Source organism: Dermatophagoides pteronyssinus, unplaced genomic scaffold (assembly GCF_027571235.1).
Source record: "Dermatophagoides pteronyssinus isolate colony J.1.1.1.1 unplaced genomic scaffold, Derpt_VIB-CSIC_2022.12 sq0002, whole genome shotgun sequence".
Classification (NCBI taxonomy): Eukaryota; Metazoa; Arthropoda; class Arachnida; order Sarcoptiformes; family Pyroglyphidae; genus Dermatophagoides; species Dermatophagoides pteronyssinus.
In genome coordinates, this window is record NW_027461526.1 from 486,247 (window position 1) to 509,189 (window position 22,943).

Genomic DNA, 22,943 nt, shown 5'->3' on the forward strand with positions numbered 1-22,943 from the left:
ATGTTGATGATGATGATGATTAAGGATTTTTTTCAATGGGGGCCAATTTGTTCAATGTTTTGTTAAACAACAACTGTTCCAACAACAAAAAAAAATGATTGAGGCATTTATTATCAAACATTTTAGAGAAAAAATCATTGATGACAAGTGACACATGTGTGTGGTATATACAAACAGCATACGGGTAAATATCGTTTGATCTCCCCTTCACATTGAAAATGACATAAAAATTTTATCGGTCGGTGTATGTGTGTAAATGGCATCAGGAACATACCAAATGAATGACATGAAAACGCCAACAAACAAAAAAAATGAATTGACGACCTTAGTTGACAACATATGCGCGACCAATGAATATAATCCATACACAAAGATTTTTGAGTCCAAACGAAACGACCAAATTCAGATTTTAGTGTACCAGTCAGCCCAGTAATAGTCATTCGGTAGCATGTGTGTGGGCCATCATTATACCAGAATCGGAGAGAATGAGAAAAAAAGAATTAAAGAACAAGAATCATTGGCCAATTTATAGTTTTTGTTGTTGTTAATAAATTATTCTAAATCAGAAACATACACTATAGTGATGTGATGGTGGATGAAAACAACAATAATAATAATAATCATCTTTACCCGAAAAAAATAATCATTATTGCTTGTAGTTGTTGTTAATGAAAGAAAATTGGATGAATTGGCCACCACCACCGAAACAAACCAAAACCAGATTGGATTACAACAAATTTTCTTAATTTGATTATTACCCTTGTTTTTGAAATAGGAAATGAAATGAAGGAAAAATAAATCGATATAGTAAATTATTCGTTAAAATTACCATTTAAAAACATTATACATATGTGTGTGTTAGTTGTGCGTTTGATCTTCAGTTATTATCATTATTTTTATGTTGATGATGGCTATTATGAATGTCGTAAAAAAGATGTTGTTTTTTTTCATTCAAATAACTAGCCGAAAATTTATTATAATGATTTTTTTTCTTTTAATTCATTGAATGTGCATATAAAAAGTCATGATTTATATATGTCAATGTTGTTTTTAATGGAAATCAATAAATTTTCGAATGAATCGATCCAAATGTGATTCAATCCATTCATCAATCAATCAATCTATTCAATTGGTTTTTTCGTTTGTTTGTTTGTTTATCCTATTTAGCATTGGGCGTATAATGCAAATCGTATAATGCAATGGGTGTAGCAGTTGAAAATTTGAATTTAAAAAAAATTTCATTTAAAAATGATAATAATTTATTCATTTTTATTTTTATTTTTTAGGTTACATACAAACAATGATGATAGAATAACAACTACGTTGGAATTTTTGGAATAATAAAAGAAAAAAGAGAGATGTCCGGAAAGAAAGGAAGAAAAAAAAAATTCAATGAAATAAAAAGAATAATATCGAAATGTTGAACGAAATTAAAAAATACAGTGAATGAATTTTACAGATGAAAATATTGTATTTTGTTTATGGATCAATTGATTGTGATTGTGTTATTGTAATGTAAATGTTTCGATTGTTAATTTTTTTTTCAAAACAAAAAAAAATATTTGAATATCCACATTACAAAATTTAGGTTCGTTATCAATTTTTAGAAAAAATTATTGATTTTGTTTACTAAGGTCGATTCATTGTGTGTGTGTGTATGTTTATGAATGTTTGAAATGAAAAAATTCCCAATTTTTTGGGTGTGAGAATGATTGCTTTCATAAAAATTTGTTGATTATTTTTTGTTTGTTTGGTGTGTTAATTATTTAAATGCAATGAGACCAATAATTATTATTAGCTGAAACAACAGAATTCATAGCATTTGATAAATCATCATTTATAATCTGTCCAGGCACTTGGACTGGTACAGAAACTCCCGGTGATATCAATCCTGTTCGGATGAAAATACGAGTTGAGATTGGCATGATGACTAAGCTCCAATGATGATGGTGTCCTATGATGACTATGAAGCTTACCTGTCGATCCTCCGGCTGTTGAATTGTTTACATGATTAAATTGACCATTTACTGATTGCATTGCATGCATTTGTGCTGCAGCAGCTGATGGACATCCAGAATGTCTTGAATAGCTTAAACCGATTGTATCATATGGATTTCGGGCGCTATGACTACTATGTGTTGATGGATGATGCATAAATGAATAGGCGGCTGCTTGCTGTTGTAAACATTGATTTGCATTGGCCATATTATTCGACATTGAATATGATGACATTCCCATCGATCTGAATTTACAAAATTATATCGATTCATTCAAAATTTGTAATTTTTTTTTATTTAAAGAAAAATCCATACAACACTTACCCATATGTATCGGTCATCGATGGCATTGGCTGTGGTATGGTCGGATAAAGTGAATGATTAGCAAAACTAGAACTGATTGGTATTCGCGATGTTTGACTTGATGCGACAACAGCGGCAGCATTTGCAGCAGCTGCAGCGGCCGCAGCAGCAGCAGCAGCCGTTGCTGCATGAGCCGGTGAAGGTGTTGTAGCGTTTGTTCCACCATTTGCATGGGAATTATTCAATTCGGTCAAACTATTATGAATAATACTATCCGGTGATGTCATTCCAGATTGTGAATTATGATTATGAGAATGATGTGTAGGCGTTGTTATTGATGGTACCGATATTGGTGGTGGTGGTCCATGTTGTGGTTGTTGATTTTGTTGAAGACCGGATGATTGTAATGATTGTATCGAATGCTGTGAATGTTGTGCTGATGCTGCCGCTGTTGTTGCAACGGTTGTTATCTGTTGGGCACTTTGCGAAATGTTTGTTGTTGTTGTTGTTGTCGATGTCATATCAATGTTGTTGTTATTATTATTATTATTATTGTTGTTGTTATTTGTTGTTGATGATGTTGATGATGATGATCGTGTATGACGATTATTACGTAGTTTTTCTTCCCGCCTCCATTTGGCCCGTCGATTACTGAACCATACCTGTACGATATCATACTCCTATAAGCATTACAGTCAACACACAATGGTACATCATAATGGATTGGATTTATGGATGGACATTTATACTACAATCTAATACTATTTCAACTAGGATTCTACATGATGATCATTAATCACTATAGTGATTACAAATCAAACTACTGATTAATTATGAATACCTAAATGTTTACCTAAAGCTATAAAGTTTATCTTTTCATCACAGAATATTTTCACATTTCAAACTGTATTTTGGTTAAAATAAATTATTGCTATTGGGCATGGAGGCGGGAAATTCAATTGAAATACTTTTTATGATAAGCGAAAGACTAAATGGAATTTATAGCAAGATTCTCATCGCCCATCAAAATACTAAAAATAAATTTCAGTTTTTTTTGTCAACTACAGAATCATGGTCCACTTTGTCATTTTCTCAGGAAAATTCTATATGATTTATGCTAACTAGATTTGTTTATTCATGTGTATGAATATTCATGTTGTGAGTAGTAGATTTTTTTTTGTGTTCAAGTGTACATGCTAGGAAAAACAAAATGCTTACCTGTATTCTAGCTTCGGGCAATTCAATTTTTGCTGCTAGTCGTTCACGAGCAAATACATCCGGATAATGTGTACGTTCAAATTCTGTCAAAAACATTGTATGAATGAATAAAAAAAAAATTAAATTTTAAATCCAATTTTATGGTTGTTGTTATCATCATCATTACCTTTTTCAAGTGATTCAATTTGTTCGGGCGTAAATGATGTACGATTTCGTTGTAATTTTCGTTTTAAACGTAAACGTGCAGCTGAATCAACATCCGAACCATCATGTTGTGATGAATCTTCAGTACTAGAATCAACATCTGCAACAACAACAATAACAACAAAATATTAAAAAATAAAAAAAAATAAACCATTGTTTTGGAAATCTTTTGATATCGGATAATGCTGAGAGAAACAAACAAACAAAAAAAATGAAAAGATTATCCATTCAATATGACAATTGTTATTCTATGATATGATGATTGTCATGGCCAAACATGATTAATTTAATTATTTTGAAGAAAAAAAAATTTTAATCTCCGATTAATTTCACAAACAAACACGATTTCCTATTATTTCCAAAGAATTGTCGAACATTAATTTTGTTTTCATCCAAAATCAAAAGCATAAAATATTCTGTATTCCTCATGAATTCGAATAACGAAAACAGTCATTATGGTGAATTGTGTAATGAGAAAAATGGATTGTGAAAAAACAAAGATAAACAGCAACAACAACAACAACGAGAGAAAAAAATGGATTTTCAATGGTCAAATGTCGCATGATTTTGGGAGAAAAAGAGGGGCAAATTTTTTTTCAACTATAAAATGTTTTCACATCAAAGTTGTATTGAAAAGAAAGCTAATGTTTTTTTTTCAGAAAAAAGCTTCAATGATGATGATGATGATGATGGTAATAATAACAATGCTTAACGACATTAATGATGACCATAGCTAACGTTGACTATAACAAAAAACAACAACAAACGACAAACAAAAAGCCAGTGATGCAGAAGATACCTGATAAGAAGCGAAGAAGATTCTTTCATTCTTCAAAAAAACCATATATAACACACACACACACGAATATCTGATATTTAATGAGCACAAACAACGACAAACCAACCAACCAACAAGCCATTTGTCAATCGAACCCATCATCATCATCATTGTCTATTCTACGATGCTATTTTATTATTTTTGGGATCGTTTCTTTGGTCTTTGGTTTTCATTGTTGACCATTATGGATAGCAATCGTAAAACCAGAGAAAAAAGAGAATGATCCAAGTTTTTTTTATCCATAAATTAATTAATGACTTGGAAATCTATGGCTGTTGTTGTTGTTGTTGTTGATGGTGATTGTGAATTCTTTCAATAATATTTTCCTTGTTTTCACTGATAATATTTATGTATACGAAGGCAATGCCGCAAAATTTTTCTCCTTCATCATCATGTTGGATATTTTTTTAAAAATTTTCATCACATACAACATTTACAAACAAACATTGACGAACACACTCATCAGGAAAAATTTTCACACAAATCATAAGTTTAATTCTTTATTCTATTGGCCAGATATATGTAGCCATTATATAAAAAAAATCTAATCATTAGGGAATTGATGCACATTGCACACACGACGACGACGGTTTAACGATAATACGGTTACTTTTTTTCATCATCATCATTGATGATCTAATCTTTTGAAAAGTTTATTGTTATTTGGTTTCTCGGTCCATTCGCTATCTTTTTTTTTTTTCGTTTTCTCATTTCAAAATCCAAAAAAAAAAAAAATAACTAAGCTCAAAATCAATCATATCACAAACAACAACAACAACAACAACAACATACTCAATGTGATTATAACATTTTCTTTTTTTTTGTCGATATTAAATCGTTTCTTTCTTGCTTAGAAAGTTTATTTTTTCACCAAAAAAATGTGATTCTTTAGTTTTTTTTTTCTCATTCAGTGTGTGTATGCGATGTTGTTGATATGATTTATTCACAGGATCATTACAAACAAACAAACAAAAACCGAAATCGTATGAATGTATTACATACCTTTTTTTACAGAATTTCCATTTTCAATTGATGCGGCCGATGATGTTGTATTGGTATTAGTATTAGTTATATTATTATTAATATTACTGTTATTATTATTATTATTATTATTATTATTATTGGTTACAGCAGCCGGTGTTGGTACTGATGGCATACAATGTGCTGATGTAATACTACCAAATGTAGTACTACCCGGATACCATGGTGATGGTCTTGGCCAATTTTGTCCATTCAAAATACGTAATTTATCATAAACAACATCGGCTGTTTGTGCATGTGGATGATGATGTGAAGAATGATGATGATGTGTATGATGATGATGATGATTGTTTTGTTCTTTTTGGGCAGCTAAATTACGTAATACACGATTGATTGAAGAGACCTATGATGATGTAGAATCAATGTGAGAAAACAAATTTTTAGAAAAAATCGGGTTAAATAAAAAGAAATTTGAAACTTTCATTTTTGTTATTGTCAATTTGATTAACCACAACACACAAAGAAATTATTCTTGGTTAAATTCTTATATTTGTTGTTGTTCATTTGCCAATTAATTTTACACTAGAATAACTATTTAATCATCATCATCATCATCCAATCAATTCTATTTGATTGTCAATTGTCATCAAAAGAAAAAAAAACTCAATTTTTCTGAGAATCGAACCAGATGACAATAATAATATCTAATTCTCTCTTTCACTGTGTCAGACAGAGGGAAAATAATTACAAATGTTTCAATGTTTATGGACATCCAAGAAAAAAAACGACAAGAGAATAAAAAGATTATATGCCCAAATTCTCTTCAGGCCACACAATTGTCAAAATGAAATTGAAACCAAACGACTGCATTGAATTCTATTGCAAAATTGAACAAAATTTCATTTCTCTCTCTCCCTCTGTGTGTGAATATGATCCGAAAATTAGATCACATTTAATTCAATTGTTGTTGCAGTTGGTTGAAAAAAAATTGAATCATCAAACAAATTTTTTTAATTTTGAATATTGTCTAAACTTGTCCAGTTTATTTGCGGTTTAGATTTTATTTTCCATTCGTTGATTTTACTGTTAAAATTTAATTCAATAAAACAAATTTTTTTGATTAAATTAAATTTTGAAAACAATTCAAGTATTTATCATCAACATTGATGATATGAATAATTTTTTTTTTGTATCTTGCATGACATTTTTGGTGGTTGCGTGCTTCTTTGTTGGTTAGATCGATAATTTTCTTGGATGAATGAATGAATGAATGGATAAAATTTGAACCAAAACAAGTTAGTTTGTTTCATTCATTCATGCACTTGAGCTAATTAGATGAATTTTAAATTATTCTCATTTTCATCATTTCAAATTGTAACTTGCAATCTGAAAATCTGAAAATTTTCTGGTATCTGAAAATTCAATTTGATTGAATAATCAAATTTATTGCTTTTTTCTATTCGTTGGCGACAAAAATCATGAACGAGAGAGAAAGAAAACCGTTAAATTGCATTTGCAGATATATATCATTGATGTTATATTATCATAAATAAAAGAAGTTTTTTTTTGTTCTGATTTTTGTTCCTGTTTTTCTTCTGACTTGTATCATTTGTTATGCAAATTTTTATTGGAAAAAATTTAAATTTTTTTTTGTCATTGAAAACTTGCTAAACATTTTGTTGTTGTTTTTATATTGATGTAATAGCGATTGATTGAAATCTACAAGATTGATCGTCGAGATTTTGTGATTCACAACTTAATTATAATAATACATTGAATTCGATTTGATATTTTGTTTAATTTTTTGCTAGAATGTCATTTAAGCATAAAAATATCCCTATTGATTATTTTAACACCGAACCTCTCTTTCTTTCATTTAGGTATAACGGTGTGATTGTTGTTTTTGCCCATTCATTTGTACCGTATATTCACACAAATGAATGAAAAATAAGTGTGACCGTTTATTTCCATCATCATTATTATTACCATCATTGATGATCATTTTTACCGATGTATTTCTATTCTTTGTAAATCAAATTGTTCAAATAGCCGCCTGTTACAACAACAACCAGAAGCCATTTGTAAAAAAAAACGAACTAGAAAAAAAACAACAACAGCGTTTGACCGAAGGGAAAAAAACTTGTCGTCGACCTTGTTATTTTTAACAATAATAATGTTTTTCAAAAATCTTGTTAATGGATTCATCAACATTCATCAATATATGAATAACAATTGATATTTGACTTTTTTTTTCTTTTCTCTGTATGTGAGACACTATTCATTTTACAAAATGAATTGAAATGTATCGTTTTTTTTATATTGTTGCTCGGCTGTCACATATATTTTATTATTGATTCATTCGATGTGTTTAATTCACATTGAATTTCTTTTATTATTATCATCATCAACGACGATCATGTTCATGATCAATCGTTGTACATTGTGGTCATGTTTTTTTTCTATTCATTCAATTCTCCCTTTCTCCCATTTACATTCTTATTCAAATCAGTTTTCATTTCTGCCGAAAAAAATGAGTCGGGAATTTCTTTTCGCTTTTCAGAATAAATATATGAAACACAGTTGAAAAAAACCATATGTAACAATGTGAAAATGTCAACTTTTGTATTTTGTAAATTTGGAACAACAATAACAGCAACAACAACTTTGAATCAGAATGGATGAATTATGGATCTATTTATTTCACAATGGGAAAAAACTCTTTAAAAACGAATTATCATCATTAGTGTGTGTGTGATTAGGGTTTGCATTAATCAAATTTTCATTTCAAGTTTTTTTAAGTAATTTTAGGCTGATTATACTAAATAATAATCATTTTTCTTTTAACTAGCTTCATTTAATTTTTTCAATTTCCTTTTTTTAAAATGGCTATTTTATAGATTTTTTTTTCTTTGGCTTGAAAAAATGACTGAATGAATAGATCAATGGGTGGAAAGAAAGGGTTATTTTATGAATCGAAATTCCACTTTATTTCAATGAACCGAATTTTTGTTTTTTGCGAATAAAAATAACATGAGCAATTTTATGTCAATTTGCAATTCAAAATGCGGAAAAAAAATAAAATGTTTCATTTGGATATATAATAGTTGTTGAAAACATTTTTTCTTTTCTTTTCAATTTTCTATCTCAATTTCACAATCATCATCATCATCATCATAAATGTCCATTCAATAAATTGACAATCATGTTCACAGTCGGTAGTCAAACCATTGAGACCATTTACAAATCTCGATAAGAGATAGTGGCTGAAAAAACGAATAAAGAAGAAAAGTTAGTTTCGAAATGATTATCATTATCGTCGATTCATAACATTTTTTTTTCCTCTTACTTCAGTTTATTCAGTTTGCCTGTTATTATTATATGTTATTTGATTTGAACATGTTTAAGGTGGAGAATTTTTTTTTTGTATTTGAAAAACATGAGAAAAAAAAAGATAAAGAAGAATTCTTTTCAAAATCCAAAAAATACACGAAAACACAGACTATGTATTGATTATGAAAAATAATAATAATGATATCTATTAGCCAACAGACCGACCAAACGACGACGACGACATTTGACGTTGTATATGAAAATACAAAGACTAATCCAATTGTGAATAGCGTTTCCAAAAAATGTTGTACTGTGTAATGACAATGATGAGAAGATGAGTGAATTGAAAGCGATTATATCATTTTCCCTGTTGCCTGACTATGACATTTATATTATTACTCAACATTGATATTGGACTAAGTAAAAAAAAATATATGAAAATTCTCTTCCCTTATGTTTATTGTGTTCCACCAATCAAACAGGAAAAAAATCTCCCTTTTAATTTCATAGTTTGAAATTATTTTTGTAAATAAGATAGAAGAATATTATGTTATTGTTGTTGTTTCAAGTATTAAGATTTTAATTCTACCGAACGATTCAGTCAGTCAGTCAGTCAGTGTGTGTGACATAACATTACAATTATTATGTCCCATGTGTGTGTTTGTATTTGTTTCTATGTTTTCATCTACACAGTGGATTAAAATAATGTTTCTGTATGGACATTTTATAAATCCTATTGATTCAATTCTCAATTCATTCACAGTAATTCTTTGGCAAGTCGGTTCTACATTGTCAAATCAATCGATTTCTGTCAATGAATCTCTCTCTCTATTTCATCAGAGCTAAATAAAGAACTTCTTTTTGCTAGTTTACGTTGATAAAATGATGAATAGGTTGAATTTTTTTGGTTCGTTTTCATAATGAAATTTAAAACAAAACAAAACAAAATAACTGGATTTAAAATGATTGATCAATCAATTCTATTGATGATGATTATTATCATCAACGATATTTAACCACGAAAAGAATGATTCAAAAAAAAGAAAAAAAATTAATAATAATAATCATAATAATAATGATGATGATGTACAAGTACTTGAGAATCAAGTACATTATTATATCGTTAGTATCATTCTTCATTATTTTCGTATATAAAAATAATTATGATGATGATGATTGAAAATGAAAAACCGACACAGAGATCCGAAACTAATCTGATTAGATTGTTGTTGTTGTTGTTGTTGTTGAAAACTATCGATGACGTTGATGATGATGATATTTCTTTGAAATAAAAGTTTGAAAAAGAAAAATCTATTTATCTATCTATATATAATCTCAAATGACAATAATAATCGTTCGTTGTTATTATTTCGTTTTTTTTCAATTCTGAATGATGACAATCATCATCATCATTGCCAATGGATTTCATGATACAATGAATTGGTCGTTCGTTTGTTCGACCGACAGTCAATATGAGGATATAATATCCAGAATCATAAAAAAAGGGAATCGAGTGTTCATCATGATTATATTGAGTATATCTTTATATTCAGGCAAAAAAACACTCCAAAAATGATATGATTATATTTAAACCACACACACACACACAGAGAGAATATTCTTCTTCTTCTTCTTCTTGTTACTATTGAAAATGAATATAAAAAGTTTTTTTTGTGTGTGTGTGTTACATCCATATTCAAATGGAAAAACTATGTTTCATTTTCGTTTTTTTTCGTTATTCTTCATCATCTTCTTCGGGATACACTTGAAAACAACTACAATTCGTATTCGAAAAAAAAACGGGAAACGAATAATCATGAATTCTAGTAACAAGAGTGATTCAACAACAACAACAACAACAGCGAGAGAAAAAAGTTTCAAACAAGCAAAGAATGAAAAAAAAAGTTGACAAATATATGGAACCGACAAGCATCAGCTTTTTTTCGTATTAGAAACGGAATTGAATTGATGATGATGATGTAGATGATGTTTCATCTGTGTATTCCAAGAAGGTATTTTATATAACAATGTGAATGAATAAAACGAAACTAAAAACCGGAAATTCAAATGTCCATTGCTTAGATTCGTAGATAACTTATGTATATCCAAAAAAGAATCTATACACAGATCATTTGCATGATTTACAACATTGATGATGATGGTGATGATGAATTATATACATTACACAATGTATACGAAGTGAATAATCGAAACGGAAATTTCACTTCCTTTTTTTGGCCATACGTTTCTCATATTGTTATTGTTGTTATTTCGATCGGGGTGCGAGGATATAACCAAAAAAACCATTTCTTTCCCTTTCTCTCTCATGATTTGATCTACTCAATTTAATCTATTGATTTCATTCAACAGCAGCAGCAGCAGAAAAAAATGTCACAACTCAGTTTAGTGAGTAGTTCATTAGTAAAAGCCATTAACGATAATAATAATAATCAATGTCATAGAATGATCATATTGATATCAGTCGATTACGATTAATATAATAGTTGCAAACCAATGAGAAACGAAAACGAAAGAAAAAATCTTTTGTAAATCATCATTGGTCATGGGTTATTAGTTTGCGTATGTGTATGCGTGCGTATGTTCGGTAAATGATATCAATCAACACAATAACTTAATTATCTTTTACTAAACTCTTTTTTGTCTATCTTGTGGATAGTCAAAATTTTTTTTCCGTCTTTTGTGAATCGACGAATGTAATAATAATGATTACGACGACGATGATTAGCCATCGCGATATTGTTGTCCATTTTTTTCTCACAATAAGTTTTTTTTCTATTCAAAAAAAAAAAAATGTTTCAAAAATTGGAAAAACAGAAAGTTTTCCCCTCAAAAAAAACTACGAAAAAATTTGATTGAATTTTTCTTTCGTTACCGATTGTCAATTGTTGTATGTTGTCAATCATCATTCATTCATTGTCATTTTTTGAAAATTTTTTTACTGTATTCTTCTTTTTTTTTGCTCTCTTTTTTTTCAGAACGACAATATCATATGGTGAATGAAAGGTCGTAGATTGATTTGATGGTAATCATCATCATCATCATCATCATCAATGCTAATAGCCTGTATGATGATGATTACCTGGGTGACCCATCATCATTGTCACTGATCTTTTGTTACATTTAACGTAATTGTTTGCTTCTGAAACTTTTTTTTTCTCTATTTGATTTTACCTTGATATAACAATCAACAAACAATGTCAATTTAATTTATCAACTATGACATATGCCACATGTTTGAACCGAACAAAAAACTTTTTTTTTCTTTTTTTTATTACTTACCGATGGTACATTGTCATTGTTACAGGCTCCTTCCGAAAGTAACCTATCACGAATTTCCCATGCAAATATTGATGGACATTCACGTTTATATTGTGCGATCTTGGCCACAACGTCCGATGTTGCAACTCGTGGCTTACTGCCACCAATTGCTCTCGGACGTATAGAGCCAGTCTCGTAATATCGACCTAGAATTTTGGATACACAACCGTTGGACACCTTTTTTTTGAAAACAAAAAAATTAAATTAAAACAAAAATTGAAAGAAAAATAATTAATAATTTAATCCTTACCTGTAATATACGAGATATGTCACAAGGTCGAGCACCACTATGTGCTAGCTCGACAATTTTTTGGCGGGTCGAATCAGGCAATGGACGCCCGTTCACGTAGACGCCGCCTAGTTGATTGATTCCTGAGTGGCCTATAGTAATATTTTTAAAACCAAAAAAATAATCAATTATTAATCAATTACAAACAATAAAAATTGATTCAACATTGACAACAATGATTGATTGATTGATAGACACACACACAAACAAATATACAGACAATTAACTGCTTAAACATGTAATGATAATAACCGAAACAACAACTGCAAAACTTGCCAAAAATTATCCATTTGAGCAGATAATATGTGCATAAGCTTCGTTTAACTGATTCGGATTTGTTTTTGTTTTGTTCGTTCGTTCGTTAATTCTGGAATTGAAAATTGTAATGGTTATCTGTTTTAATATTATTTTTCATTAAAATAATATAGCTGAATCAATGAATAAGATAATCAAAGATGACACACACACACACACACACATCCATTGTGGTATTCATGATTATGTTCCAGTGTATACTGCACGAATGATTTACTTTATTGATTTTCCTTTTGTGTAAAGTGTATGTTTTTTTGCTTCAGTTCATTCATTTTACAATCAAATCAATTCAAAAAAAAAAAAAAAAAAATACATCACCAAATAAGTTAATTTAAAGAGTTAATATTTACAATGAAAATCCATTCTAATCAATCAATCAATAATAATAATTTTACATTGAATAAAACAAAGATTATCGATTTTTTGATAGTCGGATGAATGGATAATCATATCATCATTATCACAAAAGACCATGATGATGATGATGAACATAAACGGAAATAAATACAAGTATAAAAGAAGATAATTTGATAGGTGATGAATGATTGAATGATGTTCATTCACTTGAATGTGTCTGTGTGTGTTGGTCCATGTGGTTTTTATTTTTTGGTTCATCTATAGATCTTTGTCAAATATATAAACACAGACATAGAAAGTGAATGAATAAGTCAAGTAAAGTTTCTTCAATTTTTTTTTATGCTCTCGTTTCCTTTTGAATGGATCACTGGATGGATGAATGGATGGATGGATGACTTGAGAAAAGCTTTATGAGGCGTTCACGTGGAATCAAGCGTTTAAACGTTCTACAGTATAGTTATAGTATTAGTTGTTGTTGTTGTTGGTATAGTCAATATGATTAGAGAAGAATCAACCAGAAAAAATAAAATAAAATACCACCCACACATTTAAAAAAAAACAAACTAAAATGTTTGACTTTTGATTATTGATATATGAATTTTTTTCTTTTGGAAAAAGAATTCTTAGTTCATTTTTTAAAGCCACAATCCAATGATTTTTAGGAAAAGAAAACATTGTAATTTTCGATTAAATTTACCAATTACAAATCAATTAATATTCAAATGTTATATTTAGGATGACTTTATTCTAACTGTATCTATATAATAAACACGAGAAGCGAAGCTTCTCGAGAGTGTCGTGCACAAAAAATGAAGGGCAAGAGAAATGTGTTAGGAAATTTTTAATACACAAATGTGATAGAAAGGGTCTGCAGAAAAAGTCAATGTGCGCAACAGTCTGCGCAACACGAATTGCCTCGGGATAGAAACAATTGTTAACGCTTAGGCCCCGGTCTCATTGTTATGGGACCGCGGCCTTAGAGAAAATTGTGGCTTGCAAAAAATCTCAATAGGAAAAAATAGCCAAAAAAATGGAAATATTCAAATATAATTTAAATTTGGTTTAAGCAGGTTAGGTTAGGTTTGTGCAATTAGGTTTTCCGGGAGGAACTAACTAAAGCGCCAATATTTGTGGTTATTTTTGGCGATTTTCTCCACTATTTTTATTGGACCGATTTTCGGTGAGACCCGAAACAAATGGATAGAAACCAAATAAATAATTGGATCGAATCCCAAAAGAACAAAACTTCAGCCAAAGATTTGGGCGATGGGCGGCGTAGCCGCTCATCTGCCAGAATCTACGGGCTGAAACAAGTATGCGTGCTGCTGGCCGAAGGCCGGCAACACACACTTGTCTTTAATATATTTATTCAATACAAAGCATAATCAACAACATTATTATCGAAAATTGAATTCAAATGAATGTCATTTTATACAATTTGACAAGACATCTTGACAATATATTTTGATACAAATGATATTGTTATTTTTGTTATTTTTTTCTCACTATTTGTATTCATTGTCATCATCATCTCCATTAGCATTTATATACAGGAGTTAACAACAATAGTGAATGATGTTGGTGGATATATTATTAGTTGACACTTTTAATGCTTGTCAACACTATCCGTATGAGACAATAAAAGAAAAGAAATGAAATGCGAAATGAAAACCCGAATATATTTTGTCATTTTATTTTTATTTTATTAGTCTTTTGATACCCGAAAACAAATTGTATCCGAAATGGAACACACACACACAATATTGGAACAAAAACGGACCGTCAATCGTGTTTTTGGTCGGTTCGGTTTCAGTTGTGTTTTCAATGTCTGTATGCATCTGTGAAATATCCCCGAACTAGTGAAAAAAGTGTGATATACTTGTATATACGATGATGATGATGATGATTGTTGTTGACGTCAACGTTTTTCTCCCGCTTTTTCCCAATTTTGTTTTTTTTTTTTGAATTTTTGAATTGACACTGACATAAAACTGTATTTTGAAATGTGACAAACAAATCACACTAAACTTTGTTTGAATTTATTCGGTCACAATCGACGACGACGACAAGCAAGACAAATTGAGATATTTCTTTCTTTCATTCTTTTTCTCTTCTCTTGTCAGTCAAATCAGTAAACAACAACAACAAAAAAAGGATGAATTTCCGATATCACAAATGACCATTATTATTGTCACTAATTAGGGTCCATGCGATATGATTTTGTTGTCATATTGAAACATTTTTTTCCCAAATTCGGGTAAAAATCTCGGTAAATTTGGCTACAAAATCAAAATCATTTTTTATTTGTACGTGATTAGAGTTTATTATGATCTTGATAATATTGGATTCTATCTGTGTTCACTAATAATAAAATTTCTACCATCATTTCCTATTCGCTTAATAACCATTATTATTGCCAATTTTTGGTTTGATTCATTTTTTTCCACCAAACCAAACCTAGTTGGTGATTTTTTCCCAATTCTTCGTTTTCTCTCTTAATTCCATAATTTATCCATAACAATTCAACTTTCGATTCATTCATTTGGTTTTACAAACACACACACACACATACACAAACAAACAAAATACAGAATATTTTTGCTTGTAGAATTCTAATTAAATTACTTGAGGCTGTGCATTCTATATATATAAATACTGATTGTATGTATGTTTGTACTATCAAATAAGCTGCTAATTTTTGGTTTTTTTTGGCGTAAAATCTATGAATCAATTCTAACTACTCTAACGATTCATTTGTACTAACCAACAACATCATAAAAACAAACTAACAAATGTTGTTGAAATCTATACTCACAAACACACATAACCCAGATATTCAGATCAGATCGAACCATTAAATTAGATCACAAACAAGCAAATAATCAACAACAACAATAACAGTGATCAGAATTGAAAATTGAATAAAAGAATCCATTGCAATTGTGTGTTTGTGTATGGCTAATCAAGAGAATATAAAAATCATATAACTATGGTTAAAGGGGAAAAAACAAACTATGATTATTTGATCAAAGCAAAGAAAAAAAATATGCACAAATAAATTGGCTTTAACCCAAAAGTTAGTACAATGAACAACAAACAAACCCGAGAAAAACTAATCAATATCATTGAACGGAATTTTTTTTCATTGCCATATTTCAAATCATAATATTCATCGATCCAAAACCATAAATTGATTAATGTTTCGTTTGATTTGATTATCATCATCAGGAAAAAATTGTGAAGAGAATTTCAATGTGTGGCTAAATTAAAATAACTTTTGTATTTCTTTGTATTTCATGATGATTTTTTTCAGAGATTTATAAAAATTCAATAATTTTATAATTAATTTTTCATTTATGGCACGTGTCTTGCTTATGTGTAAGCGTGTGTTCGGGTTAGTGTCTTTTTTTTCACCAATACATAGTATAGTTTGGAAACAAAAAACAACACTGACTTTTTTTTCATGGATCATAATGAAAGGATACAAACACGGCATGAACTTAACTGGATGGATTGATCTAAAGTTTAGATTCAAAACTGATTACCAAATTCAAAAAAAATGAAAATAATGTTATGCTTTCATCATTGGCTATACAGTTCTGTTATTTCCAGTATTATATAATCAAAAAAAGAAAAAAATTAATACTTTTTTTTCACAAAATCTATGAAAATGAAAGAGTTTTTTAGCAGAAAAAAAACACAACAAGATAGCATCCCATACGTTCAAAAAGTATGTGAAAAGAATAAAATCCCAATTTGATATTGATGCCAGTCGGTTGTGAAACCTATCATTATAGAATTTGTAAAATTGGTTGGAATTTTGTTTGGTGACCTTCTCTTCCACAACACATTAACAGTTCACTGAATGATGAACATCGAATGAAATGAAATGAGCTATAAATTCAAAATATATTGAATAAATATTACTTTTCTGGTATGTCGTTCTCATATACATATAATTAGGAAAATCGTATCGTTTGCTTTGATTTTTCTGTTTCGTTTCGTCACCATTACTTTACTTTGTCTGAATTTTTGTAACTTTTTTTTAAAAACTGATGTTGTTGTTCTATTACAATAGAATAGAGAATCAATGAAAAAATTTTACACAAGAATTTGGTTCTTGCCAAAAAAAAATAGTTTGATGATTTTTTGGTATTCGAAAGTAGCAGTAAATAAACATTTTTCGTCTAACTACATAGAATTTTGATTTTTATCATCGTTATCGTTTTGATTTGTTTTGTTGTTGTTGTTGAACATCAAGTCAACAAAAAAATATCGAATGATTCTTTTTCTGGAAAAAAACTATATTTAAAGTCCCTGACTGAAAAATAACCCTGAATTTTTACTGGGCTTTTTTATACAACCTCAATGATGATGATCATATAATAATCATATCTATCATTTTGTTCCATTGTTGATTGAATCAAAAAATATGCTTCCATTTTTTTTTTTTGTTTTGTTGATGAAATTTTCTTCTTCTTTTTCAAAAAAATTCTACTATGTAGATAATAATGATGATGTAGAACCAAACACTATTATATATTTGAGAATATATTTTCTTTTGTCACATCTAATCATAGAATCGGTTCATAGTTTTACTTCTTTTTTACTTTTCTCCCTATTCATTTTTCTGTTGATCCTGGATCGTTGGCCGAAACCATTTTTATCCATTAATACCCATTGTATTTGGAGAATCAACACGAGCATTGTGTATAAAAAATCATTTAATCTTGCTCCTATCTCGAGTGGTACACATCTCATCTACATTCTTCCATCGTTTTTTTTTCTCACTTTAGTTTAGCATTTTATTATTATCATTATTAACAGCATCCTCATGAGTCGAGGGTATTGTCTATTGTGTATTTAGTGTTTGTGTACAGAATTCCAACATATTGTTTCCGTTGATTACATAAACAACAACAACAACAACCGTATTCTTTTTTTCTATTCAACTTTGAATCTCTCATTTTTTCTCACTATTTCAACAACAAAGAACCAAAAAAAAGTTATCTGATTAAAATGGATGCAAAAAAAAATAATTGAAAATGAAAATAGAAAAGATGTCAAAGATTAGAAATCAGGTTACAGGATAGAATATTATAAGGTAAATAAAAGAGAGAAAGACATAGACATAGATAGAGTGTATGAAAGAGTTATTTGATGAAGGGAAATTTAAAAGTTGAAGAATCGAAGAAAGAAAAAGAAAAAATTTTTCAATTAAATTTTTGAAAATTTTTTTTTTTGATGATGTTTCGAATTTTGATGATATGATGAAAATGAGAAATACTCATACTTTTTTGATTGAAACTTACCCTTATGTTGCATCATACATTGATCTTGTTGTTGTGCTAATACATCGGCAACGGCTGAAACAAATCTTGATGATGTTAATGATGTTGGTGATGATGATGCAGATGATGTTGCTGTTGACCAAAAATGATTAGCAGCTGCTGAACGTTGATGAAATCCATGATGACCATCGTTTGGCACCATTGTATGATGTTGATGCGGATGATGATGATGATGATGGTGATGATAAGGTGGTGTTACCGTAGATAAAGCCGTTTTGAATGATTTTTTCAAAATCAATTTGTTTGGGAATATCCAAATCAATCAATTACAAAAAATTAGGGATTTAGGGATTATAACTCTTTTCTTGTCTTGTCTTAATCTCTCATCAGGTTAATTCATTAATTGATAGGTGGTGGTGGTGGTGGTAGTAGTAGTAATTCGAGTAGTGGTAGTGGTAAGGTAAACCTGACAATAACAACAACAAAAATATTTAATTTTTTTTTTAATGAACAAAAAACAAAATCATAATGAAAATGTGAAAGGAAAACCTTTTAAAACTATGATTACCTCTATGATGATATTACATAAGAAGCTTAATTTATTTCATAATTTTATTTTAGTGAACAAACTAAAAATGTACAAATTGTTATTGAATTGTTGAACAACAAAAAAACACTGTGAATAAGAAATCTAGGTAAACATTATCGTTTTCCATTCATACATTTGCCAAACTAAAAATACATAATCTCTTCTCAAGTGTCTCTCTTGCTTTTAAATTGTGTTTTTTTACTTGGTGACGTTCATCAGATTTCAATTGATATCATTTAACAAAGTAAGTAGACAATAATAATAATAATAATATTCAAAAACATATCAAAATCCATAAATCCAACAATAACAACAACAACAACAACAATGTTATTGACTTTCTTCGGGGGGTTAAGTATGTTTTCATTGTAATAATCTTCTTATATGTGGTGTGTATTTTATGAACAATTCTCCTGAACATTTAAACATTTTTGAAGGTAATGTTTTTTTTTTGTTGGTTGGTTGGCAGAAAAAATGAATGAATTCGTTGTTCCACTGTTTTTGTTGTTGCTGCAGAATTTTTGTAAAATTCATTTTTTTGTTTCGTAAATTTTTGATATGAAAATGGGGTTTGGTAAGTGGAAGATGGAAAAAATTGTTCATTTATCATAGAAACCATTATTATCAACAACAACAACAAAAATCAATCCTGGAACGATCATTCCATGGAACACGAGTCTTTTTCCCACATTGTTATTATTGTTCCCGTAGAAATGTAAAAAGGCATCTCTCTCATTCAGTTTGGTTGGTTTTTTTTCTTGTTCACTTAAATTCTGGATGTTTTTTTTCTGGTTTTACATCGTTGACTTTTATTTAGTTCTGTCTTTTCTGTTGGTTATATTTTTTATTTTTTTTTCACTATTAGTTATATTTTGGAATATAACACACGACATGTGCGTGTGCCATTCCAATTCTTGTTGTTGTTGTTGTTGAATTGAATAGCCTCACAAAATAAAAAAAAACCATCAATGAAATGTGCCCTAAAGAGAAACCACAATCAAATTTTTTTCGTTTTGTAGGATGAAAAAATATAACTTGACCAATCGATGTGATAAATATTATCAAATCAAATAATAGTAACTTGATCGAGTGATGATGAGGATCATCATTATTTTCTTTTTTTTTATTTTCATTCGAATTGATATCATCACCAAATATCATTTCATTTTTGGGAGTGAAAAAAAAGAAATCTAATTCAATTATATTCATCATCATAGAAATTCCCTATTGACAATCAAAGGCAAAGTATAAATATTCTTTTCTCTCTCTCTCCATGGGTTTTGTGTTTGATGATGATGGTGATCATCATCAATGACCCCAACGACAATCGACGATTAATAGTGGCCAAGTTAACCACATAACAACAACAACAGAAAAAACAAACGGCGTAAAAAACAACAAGAATCAAATGTGAATCAAGAACAACAACAACGAAAAAAAACCACAATCATTGTGTGTGTGTCAGAAGAATATTCTCCATAGAATTGACACACACACACACACTTTTTCAATGATGATAATGTTGTTGATGTTCCCTTGAGATATATGTGTGTAGTATGATGTAAAATATATTGTGGTTAAAGAATAACAACAACAGTCAAAAAAAAATCCAAGGGAAACTTTCTTTTTTTAAATATCATCATCATTTGCTAATTATCATCATTTTTCATCATTCCCTTATGTACAGATATTGATGGTTATAATTGAAAGATAACTGTTTTTTTGACTATTGTTTCTCGTTTCATTCAGAGAAAAATATATGATGATGATTATGATGATAGAAACAAAGTACTTACCGTAAATGATGATGGCTAAATAATGAACCAAAATAAGATAAAAATATGAATAACTTTTTTTTTGTAGTGTGTGTTGAACGAGTTAAGTTGATTATGATGATGATGATGATTGTGATGATGAATCAATGTGATTAAAATTAATGATAATGATGTTTAGATTTTGATGAGAAAAAAATTATCACATTTGATAAAAAAAACACTAAATTAAATTGAACTTCTGTTCAAATATTGAATTTTGCTGTTCGCTGGCATTTATTGATTTTTTTTTGTTTCTTCATTCAAATCGATGATTGAATTGAATTTCCTGATTGACCACTTATACACAAACATACAAGTGAATTTTGATTATTGATCAATGATTGAAATTAATAAATTTTTTTTTAAAAAAGAACAGAAAAAATCGATTGATCGATTGATTGAATGGATGGATGGATGCAAAAACAAAAGAAAAAAATCAATATTGATTAATCTAATTTATGATGGATGATTTGTTGTTGTTGTTGAAATTAAACAATTGATGAAAATCTGAAAACAAACGATTCAATTTGAATGCAAATCATTTTCGATCGATTAATACCGGTCAAATCAATCTGGATCTCACACTATTTCAAAAAGTAACGAAAGGTTGTTGTTGTTGTTAGATGTTGTTTGGTGTTTGTATTTCAGAAAATAAATAAATAAAATGGTTGAATGATTTGAATCGAATGTAAATTTGAATTTCGATCAAATCTGATCAAGATACAATGATTTCCAATGATGATGACAACGATGAAATATTCAAACAACAAACAAAAAATAAATCTTATACGAACGGGTATTTTTCACATGGACTTTTTTTTTGTTTTGTTTTGTTTTCATCAATTGATCGGGCATAACGAATTGGGTTGTTGTTTTGTTCCAAAAACAAAATTTTCAGTTTTGTTTGTCGTTGTTGTTGTTGTTGTTGTCCGATTGGATTCAAAATACTAATATGCATTTATATACTCATATTTACCGTTTGATTGCACCTCAGCACACACACATTCATTCATTCATTCATTTGACATGACAGAATCAAACGAAGCAAATGAAAATGATGATTTCTCTTTCTTTTTCTCTCTCTATTCTGTTTATTTTTTCGTTATTTTTTGTTTTGTTTTGTTACAAATGTACATTGAGAGGAGAGAGAGAGAGAGAGAGAGTGAGAAAGGAAAAGAAAATAATAAAAATCTAAACAACCATATCATCATCATCATCATCATCATCAAATAGCTTGTTATAATATATCTAAGCTATAAACGCAGGCGGTACACATCAATGTCTATCCAAATGTTCAATTCAACATTTCATTTCAAGGCGTACCAATTTCATAAATCTATACTGCTACTGTTGTACGCTTCACTTGTTTCATCCTCTTTTCCTTCCTCTCTCTCTTTCTCTATCACTGTTATACAATTATTTTTCCCAAAATACAAACAAAACAATATTTGTTGAACTATTATTATTGAATGAAAAAAACAAAAATGGGGGCTATACTTATATATATAAAAAGCTGTGTATATCCGTTTTAGTAGGACGGATTTTATTTTGCCGCCTTATTACACTGTTGATTGAAACTTTTTTTGTCTGTCTCTCTTTGGTGTGTTGTACATGACATCGACCATTGATTTTGATGAAAACCACTCCCGCTCTCTCGCTCTTCTTTCTTTTGGAAATCATTTTGGTCGTATGCGCCAATATATATTTACTGCTTGAATGAATTTCGAACGATTTTCTCTTATTCTTTTAATAATATTTTTTTTTTCGGTTGTTGTTGATGCGTATTGCACAAATAATAACGCTTGGATCGAGAAAATAACCCCAAAAAAAAAAAAAAAATACAATACAATATCAGTGAAAGAAAGAACAAAGCAAAGCAAAACGAAACGTAGAAAAAATCCAAAAGCAATATGAATTCTTTTCCCAGAAAAAAATTTCGGTATTGAAGAGATGCTAGTGGCTATATGTTTGGTATAATAGAAGAATTGGTTCCAGAAATAATCTTGTTTTTTTGCCCCTTTTCTCTCCATACTTTTTTTTTTCGGAGGGGGGGGTGAATAGTTTTGTAAATATCCAAA

The 22,943-nt window shown here is 29.3% G+C and overlaps 1 protein-coding gene across 3 annotated transcripts; it reads right to left on the minus strand.

Moving 5' to 3' along the window:
* Window positions 1-1,278: 1,278 nt before the first annotated feature.
* LOC113797351 (uncharacterized) lies at window positions 1,279-21,932 on the minus strand. 3 transcript variants are annotated; one of them, XM_075824896.1, is made up of 9 exons: window positions 20,848-21,932; window positions 18,484-18,928; window positions 12,461-12,591; window positions 12,172-12,387; window positions 5,563-5,944; window positions 3,685-3,822; window positions 3,519-3,601; window positions 2,322-2,980; window positions 1,279-2,242 (listed from the first exon to the last, which is right to left on the minus strand). In XM_075824896.1, exons 2-9 carry the CDS (start codon window positions 18,662-18,664, stop codon window positions 1,834-1,836), a joined length of 2,199 nt encoding a protein of 732 aa, XP_075681011.1. In that variant the 5' UTR covers window positions 18,665-18,928; window positions 20,848-21,932; the 3' UTR covers window positions 1,279-1,833. The 3 variants fall into 3 exon arrangements, with proteins under 3 accessions (XP_075681011.1, XP_075681012.1, XP_027203511.2); XM_075824897.1 differs by having other exon boundaries at window positions 2,322-2,962; window positions 20,848-21,931; XM_027347710.2 differs by lacking the exons at window positions 18,484-18,928; window positions 20,848-21,932 and adding an exon at window positions 13,165-13,192 and having other exon boundaries at window positions 1,280-2,242.
* Window positions 21,933-22,943: the final 1,011 nt, after the last annotated feature.